This window comes from Haliotis asinina, chromosome 2, assembly GCF_037392515.1.
Source record: "Haliotis asinina isolate JCU_RB_2024 chromosome 2, JCU_Hal_asi_v2, whole genome shotgun sequence".
Classification (NCBI taxonomy): domain Eukaryota; kingdom Metazoa; phylum Mollusca; class Gastropoda; order Lepetellida; family Haliotidae; genus Haliotis; species Haliotis asinina.
This window is the reverse complement of record NC_090281.1, coordinates 16,027,323-16,050,206: the sequence shown is the minus strand read 5'-3', so window position 1 is coordinate 16,050,206 and position 22,884 is coordinate 16,027,323. Positions and strand designations below refer to the sequence as shown.

At 40.5% G+C, this 22,884-nt stretch overlaps 1 protein-coding gene across 2 annotated transcripts in view; it reads left to right on the top strand.

Annotated features, from left to right (window-relative positions):
* Positions 1–22,884, top strand: part of LOC137273313 (band 7 protein AGAP004871-like) — a 101,723-nt gene that overhangs the window by 18,991 nt on the left and 59,848 nt on the right. The window contains exon 1 of one of the 2 annotated variants that reach the window (XM_067805884.1): positions 20,038–20,251. The exons of the other annotated variant lie outside the window; for it this stretch is intronic. Coding sequence (XP_067661985.1) covers positions 20,188–20,251 — 64 coding nt within the window. The 5' untranslated portion in view covers positions 20,038–20,187. Of the gene's footprint in view, positions 1–20,037; positions 20,252–22,884 lie in introns of those variants that run through there. 2 annotated transcript variants of the gene reach the window in all.

Sequence of the window (22,884 nt, the reverse complement as noted above, 5' to 3'; positions counted from 1 at the left end):
TTGATTCAAATACCAGACCACAAAAGATAATTCCTGGTAGCCTGAAGATCGTTATTGAATAAATTAATTCCCTCCTCTCACTGTCGGTATAGAAATGACTTTAGATTCAGTCGAGGTCTGTGTAGCTTGTTGACATTGTTGCTGTCGCTGTTCCAGTCAACTTATTGCTTTTAATGTGTGTATGGAGCTTGAAAAATATGCGTTGTCATTTATCGATATCTTGATTGTGTGGAGACCCTTGAGGGAGGGCGCTATTTTAAAGGACATGCTATACAAACACAGTATGTCATCTTAGCATTAATGTATGCTGACAATTTTAAGTTAAGCAACGTCAGAAAATCAGAATTGATCTTAACGTTAATGAACTGTTAATGAACTGTTAATGAACGTTAATGAACGTTAATGAACTGTTAATGAACGTTAATGAACTGTTAATGAACTGTTAATGAACGTTAATGAACGTTAATGAACTGTTAATGAACTGTTAATAAACTGTTAATGAACGTTAATGAACTGTTAATGAACGTTAATGAACTGTTAATGAACGTTAATGAACTGTTAATGAACTGTTAATGAACTGTTAATGAACTGGTAATGAACTGGTAATGAACTGTTAATGAACTGGTAATGAACGTTAATGATGCGATATATTCAGATCGTTTCAAAGCACCACGATGCCGTCGAGCAGTTGTTGCAGCTGACTGGAGAATCTGAACGCACATTTTGTGCATGTAAAACTGACGCAAAATTGTATAGAAAAATGCATCTGTTGAAGTACCAGAAAGTACTCAGATATGTATGAACATTAAGGGATAAAGGGTTGTGGACGTTAATTGAAAAGAAAACCGGTTAACTATACAAATGTTAAGATAGATAAGGGTTAACTATATGAAAGGGTTAACTTTATCAACATTAATAGGAAAAAAGGGTTAAATGCGTAAAAAGCAATGGACAAAGCGTTAACTAAATAATGTTAAGAGACCAAGGCGACCAAAAAGACTGAAAAAAGCCCAAACTGTTAACTTCGTGAACGTTAACTGACAAAGGGTTAACTGTATGAGCGTCGGTCATCAAGAGCCATCGATCCTGCTCTTTATCTGTAGGGTGTATGGGACTATTCAATTATTTAGCTGCATCCATTAGTAGATAGTACAACCATAGTGCCATGAAATGCTGTAGCTTTCAGCTGGATTATCATATGAACTTTATCTTCTGTATATCAAACGGGAGATGTTTTACACACAGACACCGACACAGACAGACAGACAGACACACAGATATAAATATGTTGCACGTATACATTTAATAAAAGCAACACAACTAGTTTTAGAATAAATCTTTGCTAAAAGCAATGTAAGCTGTACTATAACGGCTCTGTTACAATGATGCGTTAATGACTTTCGTGACACACGGTACAGTCAACTGAACCCTGGGTGTTAGGGGATGCACTCCAAGAAGACAATAACGCTACAAGCTATAAGATCTCTACCGGCATACCCAGAAAATATTACCTTTATTAAACCCGAGGCCAAATCAGACACACACACACACCTCAGCTCACATCACAACGCAGTGTTATATTGCCCTAAAGGCTATTGTCAAGGAATTAGCGTAGCTTTCATTCTCAACTCCCTGGGTGTGTATTACCCAAGCTGACAGAAAATGTCACTTTCGCTACATCATCAGTAGATATAATTTCGTTTAGTCTACCACGACATACAGTTGAAGCAACTCTCTGTCCCCCAATTTATACATGTTACTTGAACACGTTGAACGTTTTTGGTTTGTCTTTTTTTTCTAACAAAAGAAGAAGATCCGGTTTCGATTCCTCTAATGGTAGCTGTGTATGAAGCCCAATTCTGGTTTTCCCCGATCAGATATGGCGTTAAGCTAAATTCACTCACTCACGCCCCGGTTCCACCTGATGTCCGAGATGTCTCCGATGTTTCATGTTTACACTACCTTCCGGGGCACTTTCAGTACTTAATTGCATCCTTTTCTAGACCCCTTTAAACAAAATGGACTCTCCTCGGATTTCCCAGATTCTTGTAAAATGTTGTGTAAACAATACGTTCAATAATTACTGCTGAAACCTACGCATAATATATGTATACATCGGATGGGTCATGCCAGGGCAACTAATGGCTTTCGTTTGAGCGAATGACATTGTCAGTGTGTATACAGTGCACGATGTATGTAGTCGATGATGTTGCTGCTATGGTTACTGTCGGCGCCATGGAACATTTGGGAGTATTCTGTGTGTAGTCAATTACTGGACGGGTTAAAAACAAATAGAAGACTATGGTTAAAATATTGTGTTACTCATGCAATGCCAAGTACAATCCTGCCTGTTGTATTCGCAGATCTGGTTGTATATTGTGCACTTATTATTACTCGCCAAATGAGGCCAAGTCATTAACTCGTTTAACACGAATGGTATCACACAGAATGTGGTTTAGTATCCTCTATTTATAACATGGCAGAATCAATGACGACATCTTCCCTTTAAGCATAATTTTAGGATATTTTTATGTACAAAATTGTTGACGCTCGTTGTACACGTGTACAAATTTGATGACACCCACCTCGCCAGAACATAAATGGGTGACCCCCCTTTAAGTCACCCTTCCCCTAACTTATGCACGGTCCTTTGGATGCTACAACTTCCCAGACAATCTACTCAACAGCATACAACCTGCTGAAAACGGGATTGGAAAGAACTGTCGTCCACGGTACCATTGCTGTCAGTGATGCAGGCCAAATCCATGGCTGCTACGTGTATTACGCCTCGTCTGTACGATTCAGCGTCTTGGACTTGCATCATGCTACAAGCTTTATGTGTTGTTTTTTGGCGCTTATCGCTGCACTCAGAAATACTCTAGTTATATGGCGGCTGTCTGTGTAAATAATCAAATCTTGACTGGACAATCCAGTGATCAACATCAATCTAAACAACTGCGACTCGGTGACATGTGTCAACCAAGTCAGCGAACCTGACCACCTGATCCCGTTAGTCACCTCTTACGACAAGCATTGGTTACTGAAGACCTGTACTATTCCGGATCTTACTCTCCAAGGAGGACTTCAGGCAACTCGCCAAGTGATCTGAAACCCTCCCTCTGTCTCCACTAGATCCAGCCGGCATCGTCTGGTTAGGCGTCATTACAGAAGCTCCACTGGATGAAAACTGCATACGGTTTATGGACAAGATGACAACTGGCCCTGCGAGAAGGTAGTGTGAATTACTCTAAGGGTGACAGTTAAAGGTCAACTCCCTGACATCGTGCCATCTGAATGTATTTGGCTTGAAGAAAATGATTATGAGAGAACAATCAAGGACTGAAATGTTGCGGCTCCGGCCACGCTGACGTCAGCGTGAACCAAGAAGGTAGAAGAAATGTGTTGCCTTTGTCAACAGGCTGAGCCAGGCGAGGGACAATCTGATTAGTGGCCATCAAACTCATGGAGTGTATGGATGCAGAGCACATACTCGTCATGACTGGGGATAAATCAGATTTGTGTTTTGACAGTTGATGACTTCAACATGTGGGACATACGACTCACATGACTCATTATTGTGTCAGTGGGTCAGTGTGTGTGTGATAAGTAATACTGTGTAACCTGAGTTTGGGGCGGTGGAGTAGCCAAAAGATTAAAGCGTCCGCTCGTGACGTAGAAGACCCGGGTTCGAATCCCCATAAGGGTACTATGTGTGTAGCCCATTTCTGGTGTCCCCCGCCATGATATTGCTTGAATGTTGCTTAAAACGGCCTAGACCTACCATCACTCACTATTCCGGCGATTGTCATTATTGTAACAGGGTAAAGGGTGGTACCTTTCAAATAAGACCAACGCCTGCTGGGGTGTTAGCCGTGACGTGAGCCGTGACGCGAGCCGTGACGTGAGCCACAAGTTTATTGCTCAGATATATATTTTGGTTTTGTTTCCTTTTCACTCTGAACATGATAATAACAATAATCAATAAAACGGCCATAAGACATGTGTACTAATATAGGATTAGACAATCAGAATATACTTGATATAATGCAAATTATTTGAACTGCATTCCAACAAGACATAAACATAAGTAATGAACACATGCAGTGACAAAACAATACTATAGAGTTTAATTGCAGCAGCAAAATGTCACAATTCTATTCACTCTAGAAAATACATAATTCTCCACACATATTTGTGGCAATAATATATAGGAAGTATAAACACATTACAAGGATAAAATACCTACCAAATATATGGTACTCAGATGATTGAATACCATCTACCTCAAACAGCATGTTCCATTTATAAATAATATATCACACCATTTAATTATAATATTCTAACCTATTCTCATATCATAATGAAACATACCATTTGATGAAACAAACCTACATAATAAATATATACATATACCTTACTACATTATCTGTACTGTGATTTCCTTATAAATGTATACAATAAAAAATGATATTTCAAGTAGCACAAACGTTACATTTACCACCACCAGGTGTAAAACATGACTGCTGAGTTGGCACACATGCTTGTGTGTCACCTGACCTCATAAAACATTACAATTATTACTAATAAACTTTTCATAACAATTCTGATGCAATAAACATGAAAAAAATGCCTATAAATTCACATTGACTTACACTATTTATAAAACACATTCATACTTTCACATCACACATTAATATGATAACCTAAGCAAGAATGATGTTTATAAAATAGCTGTATTTAACAGATATTACATCCAGCATAATATGTATATAATCAAGTTAACTAACCTTAAACACAGAGAAGTAGTAGACGAGAAAAAGGAAGCGGAAATCAACCGTCCGTCAAAATGTCAGGTGCCTCTCGTGTGGCTGTATGTGGTAGACTAAAACTAAAATGTGCTGATGTTAGTAAAGAATAGAACAGACAACTTTAAACTGACCAATCAGAAATCAAAGAATAGCTTGCCCTCTAGGTAGAGAACAAAAGAACACCCTGTTCTTCCACAATGAAACAATAGAGCCAAGTTCCAGCTTGGGGAAATCAACCTGGAGACAAATACCATACATACCGCATGTAATAAATCAACCCTACTCCAATCAAGCACTACCACAACCAAACTGTATTTACAAATGATACCATATTTACACAAATAAATAAAAGGTAAAAATATGACTGTACTATATTATAATGATAAAATGGGTACACCTGTTAATCCCCTGTGGACTCTATACCATACCCAAATAAAGTAATTCCCTAACAACCATTCAGACGTCGTCGTCACATCACCTTGTTAGTTCTCGGTCTTTAAGTGAAGTCGGAAGACACCATCGCCATTTTGTTTGCTCACTATGATGTCACTGTGTCGGCACTCAAGTCATTACAATTAACAATTAGGAAATTTGCAATATTTTGCTAAAACATTGTCTCATTTTACGCAACGCCACCACAAAAGAACAATAACTCAGGAGTGTAACTTTGTTCATTGCACCAGTTAAATGTATGTACAGACAGTTATATATATAAATGACCACTTTATTTTTCATATGCATGTATTTAAGTTGTACATTATGATGTAAACATGTACCTCTAATGCCACAGAACGCCGTCGGAGTGTAAATAGAGCTCAGTTCAGTTCAGGAACAGCGAGATTTTCACTTCATGCACGCTCGATGGTCTGAAAGCCAGTAATTTGCTGTGGGCTATCCATAAATTCATTTGGGAGGTCTTGATCGCCATTAGCTGAACTCCTGTCACTATAGGTTCAGATTGAGATTCTATTTTTTTTCTCCATAGGACAACCAATTGTGGTATAAGAGTGAATCACATGGTAAAATAGAGTATTATGTGCAAGACGGCAGTACATATACTGGGTACAACAAACATGATAGATAGAGGCTTTGACGTTCCTGTTGAAATAATATTAATAAATTTTGCAACGGATTTCAGTTCCTTTGTTTTACTGGGTGAAAAGAGTAATTTGAAAGACTGGAGGGTGATGTTCGGGTTTGGGGCCTAGTTAGCTGCTGAGAGGAAGCGGATCGCACATAGAGAATAGTTCTTCAGATCTTTTGACCTGTTGCGCGTGCGTGAAAATGATGCGGCAAAATAATACAAATGACCCTTGCGACCACGTGACCATTGCTCAATTTTTCGTATTGTTTTTTTCTTCAGTATTGACTTGCAGAATTAAACACTTGACAAGAAGACCGAGGTAACTGATTTTTACGGTACGATGATGTGTCCATGTGTTGTGCCATCTGACATGGACCAACCTTATGATAATAGCCTTGATGGTGGTACACCAAATCCTTCAGGATGACATGCTGTTTAGATTCGATTAGTTACAGGCCATCGCCATATAGCTAAAGTGCAATGTTGCAATGTGCGGCGTTAGTCTCCAACAGCACAACCCTAGACTCTTCGTGGGTTCACAAACTACCTGCCGAAAATAATCAACAGCCAACATGCTACGCTGCTCAGTCAACAGATTCAAAATGTTGGTTTGGCAATATCAACAACCATTCCCATCGATTATGATATACGTCGTGATAAATTCAAAACTAAAAAAAAAACAAGTGAAAAATGGCGCCCTCAAAAATTGATGGAAAGGTTGTCTTTGAGCCAACAACAACCTAGTGGCATGTCATTTTCCAAACTAAGCGTTAATTTGATTGGTCGGTGTAATGTTAGCATAAATCAAGGGCGGGTAATCTTAGATCTCTATTGGGATAGTGTAGGTTTGCTGAAACACGAGCCCTAGAGATAAAAAACGGGGACCTGTAGCTTGCGAGTCTTCTGTTTGACGTGTCATGTTCTTTTTCTCTTGTTTACTTGTTTTTTGTCTTTGAGCCAACAACAACCTAGTGGCATGTCATTTTCCAAACTAAGCGTTAATTTGATTGGTCGGTGTAATGTTAGCATAAATCAAGGGCGGGTAATCTTAGATCTCTATTGGGATAGTGTAGGTTTGCTGAAACACGAGCCCTAGAGATAAAAAACGGGGACCTGTAGCTTGCGAGTCTTCTGTTTGACGTGTCATGTTCTTTTTCTCTTGTTTACTTGGTTTTGTGACGCCCGTTTTAGAACACAGGTGGGCCAAGGAAACCTCGAGATTTGGACACAAGTGTATTAGTGTAAGAACCAAGCTAGTACGTATGGCAGTAGACAAATATTAGAAGATACAGGGTGAGATAAAGCCAAAGCAACTGCTGGGATGTACCGCTGCACTGATGTTGCGTGCCATATGCGATGCAGATCACCAGGCGTCACCAGTTACCAAGAGGTCAGAAGGAAATCATTCATCCATCACAGATGTTGGGTATCTGTGCCGTTTATACTAAGACACGTTGTATGTCTCGATATCAAACTGAAAAATTTGGAAGATTGATATTGAAATTAAAATGGTTAACATGTGAACATTTGTCATTTGAGATTTAAAACGTCTCTCCAACCATTGTTTAAACGTCCACGGGCGTATGTTGATGCATCTGTTATGAAACTCAGATGATATTCTCAATTCGTAACAGGAAATATTGCCTGGATGAGCAATACAAGGTGCTAATGAATTCGCAGACCATTGTGAAATAATGATAATATGTCGTCACACTGAAATGACGTCACTACTCTGCCACTGAAGAGTGAGTGAGTTTAGTTTTACGCCGCACTCAGCAATATTCCAGCTATATGGCGGTGGTCTGTAAATAATCGAGTCTGGACCAGACAATCCAGTGATCAGCAACATGAGCATCGATCTGCGCAATTGGGAACCGATGACATGTGCCAACCAAGTCAGCGAGCCTGACCACCCGATCCCGTTAGCCGCCTCTTACGACAAGCTGACTGCCACTGAAGAAGGTTAGTTGTACGGTGTACTTAAGACAATGGATGTTGGAAGATATACCAGAAAATGTATCGTCACTCGTCGATAACTGTTTATAACTAACTATTTATGACTAGGAGTCAGCAAGTAAAGATTAATCGAACTAGGCTGATATTTCCGAAAACTGATTAACAACCACGATGAAGCATCCATGTATTCACCGAGTAATATTTTCATGTAAAGTCAGGCGAGATCTGTTCTCCATTTTTGTTCACATGTACGCACATTTTGTGCTCAGTGCTGTCCCAAACACCAAGGATAACTCTCCATTCGAAGAGAAGTGCGTGAATATCATGATTACAAAATATTTAACTTCTATCAGAAATTGAAATGCGTTAAATTATATCTTTTGTATATGTGGGCTTTGTACATTTGGACAATGTCCAGTCTCAGGAAGAGAAGGGTGTGAGCAGCTGTCACGTGATTCCCGTGTGACACCTGTAACCTTCACCCATGAACTCATTTATACCACCAAGTTACTACATGTGGTCATTCGACAAAAGACAACTGAAATCCTCCACAGCAGTGGTGCCTGTTGAGTTCTTTTCCCCCAGTTCGAATCGACCCACGTTTAGTGGGTTGCCGCCTGCGGGCGATTGTTTTTGACAGGTCTAATCAGGAGAATCGATTACAATTAAATCCACGACCTCTAAGGAATACTCGGCGCTGTCGTCGACTCTAGGCTCCAAGCAGGTCAATACCAGGAACACAGCCTCCAAATTGTTTTGCGAATCGTGCTAAAACTGCACCGCGTCAAAACCTTACAAACAGGCTTTTCGGAAACCGCACACAATGTTACCTGTGGCTTGAAGGGAACTTACGGAATATGTCAGTGTGCGCGCGTGTGTGTAATATATGGATATATGGGATGGATGGATGGCTACAAATATATACCTTGAATTTTATTAGTCAATGACGTTTTGGTAAATGGCAGCAAACCTCTGTGTGTCTGTTGGATTTCTGGAAATAAAGCTGCTTGTATACTAGCCACATAAAGAAACTGAACATTGTCAAAATATTATTCCAGTTGTTAAGTACGATAACAATGTTAAAGGTACATATAAAAGGAGGGATCATGACAACATAACAAGTCCTGAGAATTTCAGTGTAAAAGTCATCTAATGCCTCGCACCTAAACCTTACTACACCGGACACTTCGACACGTAACCTTACTAAACCTGATACCTCGACACCTAAACCTTACTACACCTGATATCTCGACACCTAAACCTTACTTCACCTGATACCTCGACACCAAAACCTTACTACACCTAATACCTCGACACCTAAACCTTACTACACCTGATATCTCGACACCTAAACCTCATTACACCTGATACCTCGACACCAAAACCTTACTACACCTAATACCTCGACACCTAAACCTTACTACACCTGATATCTCGACACTTAAGCCTTATTACACCTGATACCTCGACACCTAAACCTTACTACACCTGATATCTCGACACCTAAACCTTACTACACCTGATATCTCGACACCTAAACCTTACTTCACCTGATACCTCGACACCAAAACCTTATTACACCTAATACCTCGAAACCTAAACCTTACTACACCTAATACCTCGACATCTAAACCTTACTACACCTGATATCTCGACACCTAAACCTCATTACACCTGATATCTCGACACCTAAACCTTACTACATCTGATATCTCGACACCTAAACCTTACTACACCTGATATCTCGACACCTTACCCGAATGTGTAGTTTATGTTTCTATGTTTCTATCGCTACATGTTAGACTATCGTTGCTTGTTCTATGCGTAGTGTTGGAAGAAGTAAATTGTTATGTCAAAGAAAATGATCTGAGCTTAATATTAAGTGGAAACAAACAGGAAATTAATAATAAACGTGAAGTCAAATAGTTTTACACGATTCCAAAGTTACCTGTGAAAAAATATCAAATTTCATGTCTGCTACTGATTCCATGTGCTTTTCCTTGTAAGAAACGTTTTAGCTATTTCTTTGTAATTTTTTGTAATGAAGAGATATTCTTTTGCACCGAAGAGTCTTGTTTACTTATTCAGTTTTGAATGAAATAACATTTGAACCACTTAGTTGAGACGTTAAAAATAGATCGCATTTACACTGATTGAGAACCGAATGATGTGCCGTTAAATATCTATCCCGACACAATATACGTTACAAGCCGTTTGAGACGTTCCCTTCAATGCATTATTTTAGAGTTATGTCCCTTATACTATATGCATGAACTGGGGTCGATCTCTGTGTTTACGAAATGAGAGATATAGAGTCTGACATATCACTATTGATCACACTAATGGCTTGTTACAAATCCAAACTATATACATTTGTCTCCATTTCATATCGGAATCGCTGTATTTGTTTTGGCAAATTACATTTTACTGACAATAGAAAGGATTGACTGAACATTATGAGTCAGTAGTTATAGAACAGTACTGGTTCGCTTTGACACGAACGCTCTGCAAATACGAGTTAATGTCGCCGCTGTTTTAATTCAGTGTTTTAGTATTAACAGTTTTGAGTGTTCCACAGTTGCCTGGTTTCACCTTTACAATAACACAATCTGGCTTTAGCCGGTGCTTCGTAAATGTAAAAGGAACGGTGGGGTAGCTTAAAGGTTAAAGTGTTCGCTCGTCACACCGAAGACGTGGGTTCGATTCCCAACATGGGTACAACGTGTGAAGCCGATTTCCGCTTTGATATTGCTTGAATATGTCTAAGAGCGGCGTAAAACTGAACTCACTGCTAACCGTAAATGTCAAATGGGATGTATTTTTAGAGATATAACAATGATCGTCAGGGAAGAAGGGTTTTCCATATCGCTTACGATATTTCTGACAAAAAGAACTAAGTCAGTCAAGATGTTACAATGTTGGAACCCTGCATGTTGAAGTTTTTGTCATTCCTCAGAATGTTCTCAACTTCCAGAGATGCCTTTTGTAGTGGCGGTGTCACAGGTGGTAAATCGTCGACCGTTCATTGTAGCATCGTACACACACATGAAGAAAAGTATCGCAACACCTGTGATATTTGAATCCGGTACAGCCATTTACATTGATATATAATGTAACAAATGTGTTTTTTCTATTTTGGCCCTTCAGGAACACCATAGATTGGTTTCAGATATGCACGATCAAATGCGATCACCACGTGTAGGAAATACACGTTACAGGCTTTTAGCACGCAAATATCAAGTCTCAGTAAGCTTTGCATATAGCTCGATAACGTGGAAAATCGATTGATTTCTTTGTTGACAAGCAAAAATGGGGGTCTCCTAAAATAACAACTACTCAAAGATGGGAAGGTTTGGGTTTGCTGGCATGTCACTGATGCAGTCTAAGTAAACTTGGTCTCAGTACTTTTCGTTACACGCCACTACTGAGTCTAACAAAACCTAGTAGGAGGTCGCGTCAGGTAACCTTTGAGACTGACCAATCAGAACACTGCTTACCAAATCGCGAAAGTGGACATTCGCACATACCTTTTGAACTTTTACCTCGGAAAGGTTTGTACCAGAACGATTCCGAATGTTATTTTCCATACGATATCTGCCAGGTAATGCACATGGAGCATGTTACAATACTGTCAACAGTGAGTACACAGTCGCTGAAAATACCGTTTTTGTCAATATTCAAGGATGTCAACTTGCGAAAATATTAGCTAATGATTACCATGTTATCAGAAAGCCCTAAGCACATATACTGCAGGTACAATACCCCTGTTTTATGCGGATTTTCTTTTATTGAGGGGTCAGTGTCAGTGACTATCGAATTTTTAAGTCCCGCCAAGCCCTAGACAGTAGCCGTTGTCTGATCCGTTCGGCCTTCTCGCGTTTGACTGGATGGTCATAGGTCGCTCAAAGGTTACCTGACGCGACCTCTTACTAGGTTTTGTTAGTAGTGGAGTACAACGAAAAGTACTGGGGCTAAGTTTACTTAGACTGGTCATTGATGGCAATTGCAAGAGTTGTTGATTGTCATCCATCGACTAACAACCATGCAAGTAAATATCAGAAAACAGGTGACGGAAATGGCCGTCAGCGTTCGGTTGGACCACGAGTGATGTATGAAGGATACAGCCCTCCTTAGAATCACAAGGCTTCACCCGTTCATATCAAGTTTGCACAACAGAACGGCCTGCCTAAAGTCCAAAGAGTACAGAAACAGACGGTCCGTCAGACCGATGTTATTTCAGAGCATAACGCAGCACGACCAGCTTTATAGCAAGTCTGACGTCACTGGAATTTGAGGTCGTGGGGTAAGGCTCACTGGTCAGGCGGAAGTTGATTTCTTTCATTCATGACTGATGGCCAAGCTCGTACTTAGGGCCGAGCATATAAAACACTGCATATGCATATAGGAATATCTTGGAGCTTGTTTCGTTCGGTTGTGGTTCACTGATGGTGTAGGGTACCTTGTGACGATCAGAGAACATCTGAATGGACAACGGTACATCACAGTCATCCCAGAAGTTGTTGTTGTACAACATTTCTATGACCATCCTCTAAACAAGAGGGCAAGCCTTGATGGAAGACAACGACAACGCTAGGAACTCTACCTCGGCCCTCCAGAAGTCAAGATCTCAGTTGCATAGAGCATGGTTTGGATATTATGGGTTCCAGAATACACGAGAGAGATCGTTCTCTACAAACATTTGCTGTACCGAAATAAACTCTCTGTACAAATAGGAACGCAAAGCCGCAACGTCGAATACAGTCAGTAAGGACGAGTGAGTGAATTTAGTTTTACGCCGCATTGAGCAATATTGCAGCTATAAATAATTACAGTCTGTAAATAATCTAGTCTGGACTAGACATTCCAGTGATCAACAGCATGAGCATCGATCTACGCAAATGGCAACCGATGACATGTGTGAACTAAGTCAGCGAACCCGACAACCCGATCCCATACACACCTCTTACGACAAGCATTGGTTCAATTCCGAATAAAATATGTTTCAAACAAACAAACAACTGAATGTCGGTCCTACCACGGACTTTCGCGAGAGACATGCATGGGTAAGTGTTGGCCAATTCTACCTCTGATTTTCGCGAGACATGCATGCGTTAGTGAATGCCAGTGTTACCTGGGATCTTCACAGGAGACAAGCTTGGGTTACCGAAGAAGAATTTGAACTTGGATCTTCATGGGAGACAAACATTGGTTACTGAAGGCCAATTCTAACCCGGATCAGCAAGGAGAGTCAGGGGTGTTATTTGCGCAGGTTATGTGATCATAATGATTGTATGTCATCTTGAAAATGACGTAATTGGTGACGTCATACGACTTGAGTTATCAGAACTAGAACAAGAGTCATTGCCATGTTTGCCTTCCTAAATATAGTATTCATTTTCCTTTTTTCATTTAGATTTGCCATTTAACTATTCATCGGGGGGCAGTGTTGCCAGTTAGAAAGAAGTCTTGATAAGTTCCTTTGCTATGAATAGTGGTTAAATATTGGCACTGTGACAAATATGGAATTTTGGGATACCTTATTCTATGTGTGTTTTTTAAATACAGCTGAGTTTGGATCATCATCGAGCCTCTTTAATCCCACTGCTCTGCCGTTAACGCGGGCAAAGGAGGGGGCACTACCCCCTAAAACTGATACAGTGTCTGCCAGGATTGAGATATTCTTTTCAGCAGGAAATGCTGGACGACAGTGTGGCAGACAATTTTGTCCGTTTTCATTAACAGGGAATACTCTGTCACTTTTATTACCACGAAAACACGCTGTTTGCTTGTGTACTGGGTTGAAATGCAGTCTGTAAACATTGAACACATTGGACATAATAACTGCAAACTGTTTAGGCGTACTATGCATTCGTACACATAATACTATGAACTGTTCAGCCGCCTCTCGTATAGACAGGGCTGCCTTTAGAATTCAGTGCAAAAAACAGCACAGTTCCCATGAAGAACACGACGGCTAGGGCATTACAGACAGGAAACATCATATTTCATTATTTCCATTCCATACTGGCTTTCAGTTTGCAAAGAATTTCGCCCACAAAGAAGATTGTGGGAGAAATTCATGTTTGACACAAGGTTGTTAAAGTTCTCAGTTATATTGGCTACCTGAGCCAGCTGGACGATACTCTGTCTTCACGGAATATATTCTCATTCCTGTCTGGCAGTTGCCCTGAACCAAACTTCCATCAAAGTCCTTTATACGATGGATTAGTCCAGTGGTTAAAGCGTTCCCTTGGGTTCGATTCCCTATGTGAGTACAATCGGTAAAGCCCATTTTTGCGGGACACGCCGTGGCATTGACGGAGTATTTCAAAAAGCAGAAACAGAATCACCAATGTCCAATCGATAGTAATCTGGTCACGGAATCAAGCACAAGGGACGTGGGGTCAAAATGAAATGTTACCCAATCACATATCATTCACAAGATGTGTTTCAAGTGACATTATGGAACTGTGAAGACCTTCAGTGGAATGTGTGACGACCCTCTGAATCGATCCATGCTAAAACACGTCTCCTCGTGGATGACGTTAGTCGCCAGATGACGTCAGCGGGAATTCTGTGCCACAGATTCAAGAGAACTTGTTCGAGCTGCTGTCGATTTGATGGTGGAGGTTGCCGTTGTCTCAACTGTCCATCAAGATGATCCCGGAGATGCTCCATCGGGTTCATGTCCGGGGATTATGCTGGCCAGGGCAATACGTTGATGTTCACGTTGTTATAGAAGTCTTGTACGAACCTGGAAGTGTGCGGACGTGGATTGTCCTGTTGCAAGGTCCAGCACCTCGGCTGTTGACGCACAAATGGTAACACAACTGGTCCCAAAACTTCGTCTCTGTATCTTTGAGCAGTCAAATTTCCATGAAGGATGACATGTCGTGTTCTCTGCTGAGCACAAATCCCACCACATGCCATGTAATTGCGGAAACGTTAATTTGAAAGTGATAATTGTCATTGACCGGTAGTTTAGTAACGTGATACGAATTGTCATATTCAGTCTCTCAATCTACTGGCTTTCGTTGTTTATCTGGAACTGCTATCCTTTCATGTGAATGTTGTTGTTTAACGTGTGTCATGTGTTATCTATAGGCGGACCCAGGAATTTTCGAAAGGATGGAGTTGGTGGAGAGGGACAATTGGCAAAACATTAACATCGGTGTGGACTTTGGTCACTTTCAAAGTAGGTTTTCGGATTCCCTGAAATAACCCTCCTCACCTTTGATTCGCTAATGCTATCTGTTTCTACACACATTGTTGCTTCATAAGTAACATTCCAGCCCCCCACCCCCCAGTTACAACTACCACCCAAAAGGTTAACAAAGAAATCTGCACACAATAGAAACCAGTGGCAAACCATACATGGCATTGTTATACAGTTTTACATTGTATTGCGAAACTAGCTACGTGTACACATCAATGGAGACTAGTGCAATGTAATGGCACTGACGGCACACAGTGGCAGGACTAAATTATTTGTATCGCAATACAAGCAATTGATGTGGAATACAACAGTAATGGTCGTAGCTGTGGAGAGTCGGTGATAGAAACATTCTCCTAGCAGCAGTGCTCGCGTCCAAGAAAGACCTTGGCTGGGTTAGTCTGTCTCAATCCCACATTATTTTGCCTACTGCCAAGCCCTCTCTGCCATTCTAAATCCTTAAATGAAGCAAGTGTAGATTTCCCCAGGTTCGGTTCTGAATCTCTGGTCTTCCTTGGCTCCTTCTCAATTAAAGTGGGTTTGTTTGTTATAATCAAAATTACATATATTCAGAAACTAAGTCTTAGTCTATGGCTGGATGTGAAAATAATGATCTTCACAGAACCGCTGGTGATGTGTGTGAATGAGCGAGAATGGTTTTACGCCGCTTTTAGCAATATGTCAAGGACACAGGAAATGGGCTTCACACATTGTACCGATGAGGGGAATCGAACCCGTGCATGTGGCAGGACGACGAGACACTTTAACAACTAGCTAAAACACATTCCGATGACAGTCCACGGAGCGCTGAGTAACGACATAATGGTGCAGCAATGATCAGCGAGTGGGTTTAGTTGTACGCCACCGTCAGCAATATTACGGCGCGGGATGCCAGGAATGGGCCTCACTTCCAAACAATAATTCACCCTATCATGTATCAGTATACTCTGTGTATGCATGTACTGTCTAGAAATGCTGCCTGTTTGTCTGTATCGGCTGTCCGTCTTTGCCTGCTACAGAGCTGTGTGCAAACGCCGTCTCTCAGCCTGTTTCTCGTGTGCTTGCTGTCCGCCATTCTGTTCGTATATGCTGATTGTATGTCAGTGCTGCTTATGTGCTTTTGGTTTGTGTGTTGTTAAAGTCCATACTGAGCAATATCCCAGCTGTATGGCATCGATCTGTAGACGATCGAATCTCAACCAGGCAATCCAGCGATCAACAGCATGACCATCGATCTATACAACTGGGATACAATGACGTGTGAACTAAGTCAGCGAGTCTGCCTCGTTTGTCGCCTCTTATGCCAAGCATTAGTTGCTGAAGGCCAATATTCTAACTTAATCTTGACGGATTCTACCTCTATGCAGTTTCTATTTGTCTATACGCGTCAGTCTTTGTACATGTGCTTTGTACTACATATATACGTGTAGTCTTGCTTTTACTGTCTGTCTCGGGCGCTGGGGAGCCAAGTGCTTAAAGCGTGTGCTCGTGACACGGAAGACTCGGGTTCGATTCCCCATATGGGTATAAGGTATTAAGGTCATTTCTGATGTCCCCTGTCGTGATAAGGCTGGAATATTGATAAAAGGGGCGTAAAGCCGTACTCACTCTCTGTGTCATTATGCATGCATGCATGTTTGTCTTACTATGGTACAGACACAAGGTAGGCTAGACCGGCAGTTGCTACATGGATGTAGCTTAATGCTGTTTCCAACAAACAACATTTCAAGGTACATAACAACAACCTTAAGTTAATATCCCATGAGATCAATGCATAAACATTAGAATCTGCTCTTCAAACACGCTAAATATGTATGACATTTTCCTGAGCACAATCGATATGTCTTGTCACAGCCAACAACGATCATGTAATGGGCTGTCACGAAACGCGGGGTTTTGCATGTGGAGTGTTAGACCAGTCACACGTGATGACAACCTAAACTGTCTCACATCGGGGAAGGTTATCCTGAATAATGCATTTAAACTGTTACCATGTTTATTCGCGACAAGTTACACGAACGGTTGTTTACTTGTACTAACATTCAACTAATGATCAGCTATACAAGTCAGTGTTTGGTTTGGTGATGAGTTTTGGTTATAGGCAGGGCAACGAATGGAATATTGTTGAGTGACACAGGTTGGTGTGAGTGTCTTATATAGATTCAGCCGTGATGTCGCCTATTTGAACAAAATGACAGGCTGGCTGTTCAGTTGATGTTTTGTTATTTTGCAAGTTGGGAAAGTTAAAAATATACTTATTGTGCCTGGTGGTCTTTAATTCTTTTGCAGTCAGAGGGTACAAGTGTATACTGGAAAACGATGCAAGAACCTGTATTGAAACATCACGCTCAAGAATTAACGAAGTTGGCATACATACTTATACTTGCCAACTTCTGAGAATGCCACTCGAAGAGGTCTTTTGCAGTCGCCTTTTAGATACATAAGGTCAGTAAGAGAAGATGGTTCTACGCCGCGTGTAGGTTCCAGCAATATCTGGGCGGAGGACTCTGCAAATGGGGTTTGCACAATCTGGGAATTCGAACTAAGGTCTTCGGCGTGACGAGCCTACACTTCAACCAGCGGGCTACCTTATGAACCAGTGTGATATATGTATTCATAGTCCAAACAGGAACCAGTTCATCCTAATCGAACCAGCATACCGAGACGGGATACTTTGATATGACATAGATATTGCCGGGGTAACGTCAGATTTAAGCTCACCCATTCCGTGGTCAACATACATCGAGTGCGCTTGTTACAATCAATAGAAGCACTCGTAATTGTACTCTTGGTTCACGGTACTACTCCTTCTTACGAGCATATTCCTGACAACAATCTGTGTACTACGTCAGTCAACTGAAGACTTAAAAGGAACGAAAAAAGAAAAGATGAACAAAATCCCCCAAATCCGAATTTGAAAATAATATACATATGTATCTATGACTTGAGATAGATTACTTTAAATAATAGTAAGCATATTTATAGGGTTGTCACTCTGAGAACTCGCCTGTCTTGTCGCAATGAACTTTGGTTTGAGCATCCCTCCATCCATTCTCAGAACAACTATCCAACTACCCATCCGCATTGGCTTGACAACTTGCTAACCGATCCGTCCAATTTAATGACCTGGCCCAACCAAACAACTCATCCATCCAGTCTCCTAATTAATCCGTCCGACTAACTGTCCCCTGATCAGTCTGTCCACCCGTTTATCCATTCCCATAACTACAGGTCCACCTATCCCCTTAGAAATTTGTCCACCCGTTTATCCATCTCCCTAACTACAGAGCCACCTGTCCCCTGATCATTCTGTCCACCCGTTTATCCATTCCCCAAACTACAGGGCCACATGTCCCCTTAGTAATCTGCCCACCCGTTTATCCATCTCCCTAACTACAAGGCCACCTGTCCCCTGATCAATCTGTCCACCCGTTTATCCATTCCCCAAACTACAGGGCCACATGTCCCCTTAGTAATCTGTCCACCCGTTTATCCACCCCCAACCTCACCCGTCCACCTAGGCTCATCTCTTCCCTCCATGTTATTCAAAGCCCCGACCACCCACCCACCTATCCATCCATCCATCCACCCACCATCCATCCTCTGGCCAATCCCTCCTTTCGATTTTCTACCCTCTCATTTTCCACCCGTCTACCCGTAATGTGATTTTGTGTCAATACGATCAATGGACTCCCGGTGTTTTGCAATCACAACACAGCAGTTGTCATGGATATCATGCACCTGTGTTTGTGACGTTGTCATGGAAATGTTTAACTACTGAAATGTAATCACCTTTTTATCTTCTGGTTGTCAAGCCATTGTTTACCGTCCCATCGTGGAATTCTTTGCATATCCGCTGAGTATCGAAAAATCTTTTTGAGGTGACCTTCCTCAACACTTAGCGTTGTATATACGTCTATTTGTGTCACATTGCTGTTTTCTAACTTACATTATTAGCTTCAAACGGTCACTTTAGTGTGGCCAAAAGCGTTTTTTTTACAAACATTTTGTTTCGATTTGTGCCACGGGTGCCACGGCCATGATTTGGTCGAGGTTGCATTAAAGGTACATGGGTTAGGATGGCCATGTCTATGTTTAATATGTTTAAGTGGTTTGAGCTTGAGAGTTGCTTTAGTTGATTTTGACTGAAGTGATTATGGGTTGAAGAGAACATGTGTTGGTTGAAGAGGACATGGGTTGAAGACGACATAGGTTGGGCATGGGTCGGCTATGTTTGACTGCGCGTTAGATGACCTTCGGTGGAGATACAGAACTGGTTTGAAACGGACATGGGTTGAGATGAAAGTGGAGCAAGGTTCATACCACGTTCATCTGAAGATATTTACGTGTACATGTTATCGGTAGTTGGTCGCTTGCTAAAAATGAACTTAACCCTACTGCTCGATATTGACTTACTGCAATCTCGACGTTATTTCTAGAGAAATCAGTCAGATACGTTAATGGCTTGTGAATAACCACAACTTCTGATTTCTCGGAAGTTGTTTTGCAGTTAATTTCGTTAGTGCGGATTACTTTTTTGTATCACACTTCCTTAAGTCTAGTCCATTATGGTGTTTCCGCACTGAACCGTTACTCTTGTACAATCAGTTCTATGTTGCAATGACAAGTAGTTATTACGTAAGTCCTGAAAGTCAATTTCAAATATGATTCACTTATTCAATCAATTGCCAATTTGGGATAATGTGCCTGAAACATATTAGATAACGTTTCCTTTGTGTAACTATTAAAGTCTCATTGCTGGTGGAACTGCAACATCACAGCATGCTGGTTTGCGGCAATCCAGCGTTCGCCGCGATCTACAAGTGTTCCATTTCACGTATCGATCGTTCCATCGCCGCTGCTACTGAGAGCGAGGTCTATTTGTATTCAGCTCAGGTCCTGTTCCATTTCGTAATGCGCTATTAGTAGTTGTTGATAAAGCATCATCGCTTCAACTACGAGCACCTTGATTGGTCAGTTCCAGAGTTCATAATGTCACGAAGGGAATAACAAAAATTATATTCAAAGAGTCTAAATATTGCCTGTGAAACACTGGCCAGACTCCAGGAAGCAGGTGTTGCGAGTTTGCGGTGTAGCAGGCTGGGGGTTCTCCCTTACCCAAACCAATGGCGGATAACAAGCCTAATTCAAGTCACGGACCTTCCGAAGACAGGCAGGTTGTGTTTGGAGGTAAAGTACTATTTTTCTCATCAGAAAATCTTACGTGATCGCGGCTGGCTCTGATTAATGATTCAATCTACATGTTAGGATCACCAGTTTCAGCTGACAGTACCTGATGCCTTTGTTGTCAGGACTTAACAATACCAGGAATCTAAGCTCAGACACAGTGCACCATTGGTGCCAGTGTTAACACTTTGGTAAACCACCTGGTGCACATGACGAGGTATTGTCATCGAGTAGGGGCCCTGTAAAGGTAGTATTGTTTAGCATCGTTTCGAGATCCTATTTGTGGACGTTTGGAGTAGTCTTATGGAGACGATGGTGACTTTACTTTTTTGAGTGTCATGATTTAACATTTCGCTCTTAGTTCCTCACTTAACAAAAGGTTCAGTAATCTCTATTGTGAAATTTCAATTTTATACAAATATGTTATTTTGATGATTTTGCTTGTCAAATCTCTAAGATGTTTGAATGGGCTTTTGATTTTTCAAGAAATCTGCTCATTTAGGAAGAGATAAATTAAAGACGGTGAAATATCTTTAAAGCAGTTTTAGACAAATGGGCTGTGAAATAAGAAAACTGCCAGGAAACTGCTATTTAAAGCACAGTTATTGCAGCTCTTATCTAGACTTTAGACACAATAAGTTGAACTCATTTCTTAGGTTGATTACCGGGGTGGGGACTGTTAATAGCATTTAACAATTATTGTAGTGTATGGTCAGTTGTGCAGCACAAGTGCTAGGGTGAAAATATGTTGAATATTTTTTTCTGTTGACAAATTGAACATGCTGTTTGTATTGAAACAGTTTCAATGGTGCCTTCTTGGAAGGTTATAAATAAAGTTAGTGTGTATTAGTTCTGGTTGGTTGGTTTATTGTTTAATGTCATATTCAGCAATATTTCAGCAATATAGATCTAGTTATCTGTGAAGAATCAAGTCTGGACCAGAAAATCCAGTGATCAACAGCATGAACATCATTATTGTCTGGAAAATATTTTCAGATGGAAATGACAATATTCATACCCTATTCATAGGAAATCTTTGTGACTTTTTATTATTAGATGAAAAGAAAACATTTGTCAGTATTTTTTTGTCAAAAATGTTGAATAATGTGAGTGAAATATCTGTATTTAAAAAGTACAATGGAAGCTGTCAAAACCAGTATCTGTCCAGTCCAGCAAGTTGTCAGTACTGGCACAAAATCTCCATCCATGGCTTGTACATTTATCATCAGCTTGACAGTGCGCCACCTTGTCGAAACCTGATTGTTTCTTCAGTCACAATGGGTGTCGGTTCAGACGGCTTCCACTGCAGACCTAATCAGTAATCTGTTGGTGTCTTTCCAGGGGTAAAAACCTGTTCATTCATTCATAATTAGAAATACTAATCTTGACATTGAAATTCATTTTGATTTTTTCTGAACTCTTACCCTGCCAGCTCTAAAAAAATATTTAATGTTATCAACATAGTTACATAAGTGTCTGCCCCTCCTTTTCCAAAAAGCTGTATACAGTTCAAACAAGCTTTTTACTGACCTCCTTTCAACCCTAATCCCATTTTCCTATTATGTCTTTGGAAGTTCATGTAGAAAATCCATAAAATGAAAAAAAATTGATCTCTGTCCCTTGACCTCCGTGATATGTTAGACATTTCATAATAAATCATGTTTAGTACTGCCTCAATACTCTATTCTGTTGTTCTAGACCAATGACATAAAATTTGAAAAAGAAATAGCAAATTCACCTCATTTCGATCATACTTTCTGACAACAAAAAATTATGAATAAAACTTATTATGTTTCTGTTTTTATTTCAACCAGCAGTGCCTGTAATTTATCGAAAAAATAATGCCCAGTTGGTTTAAAAGTGTTCACTAGTAAAACCAGAGACCAGGGCCTCCTTTCACAACGCACTAAGGTGATTGTAAGTCACTAAGGTAACCTTAATGCAGTGTTAAAGAATGGGAGTTAAGATTAACCTTTGTTAAGGTTGTTCCGTGAAGGCACATGGGGACAATGTGTGAAGCCCATTTCTGGTGTCCCCAGCTGTGTTATTCCAGGAATATTGTTAAAAGCGGGCTAAAACTAAACTCGCTCACTGAAAAGTGAAAAATTTTCTGATTATCAGCAAGGTAAAATATAAGTGTCCGGAAAATAAGTCTTTCACTTGAATTGGGGAATATGACACATGAAACTAAAAACATTGAAACATCTTATGTTTCTTAATCTTTAGTGGTGACAGCCTGGCTGCGAAAATGTTAGGCTGCATTTTGGCAACAAATGTTGAGTTTTTACATGTTAAGATATTGATTGTGTCTACTTTGTAAGTTGATCTAAACATTACGTGACTGTTAGAGCTGGGTGATAAACATCTTCAGGTGAATCAGAAGAACATGAGATTCATTAAACCAGAAGTACTTCCTGGAGACATCGATCCATTTGAAAGCCTTGGTTATTCTTAGAAAATGTACACAGTTATTGCAAATTGCATTTGACCCAGCAGCTAGGGCTGACAGAATAAACATAGTGAATTGCAATAGGGGTCATGATATGTTAGCTGTGTTTACTGAATGTCATTGTATAATGACAATGTCGGCATGGTCAAGAAATGTTCATGCTATTGTCCACTAGTTTTCATTTTCC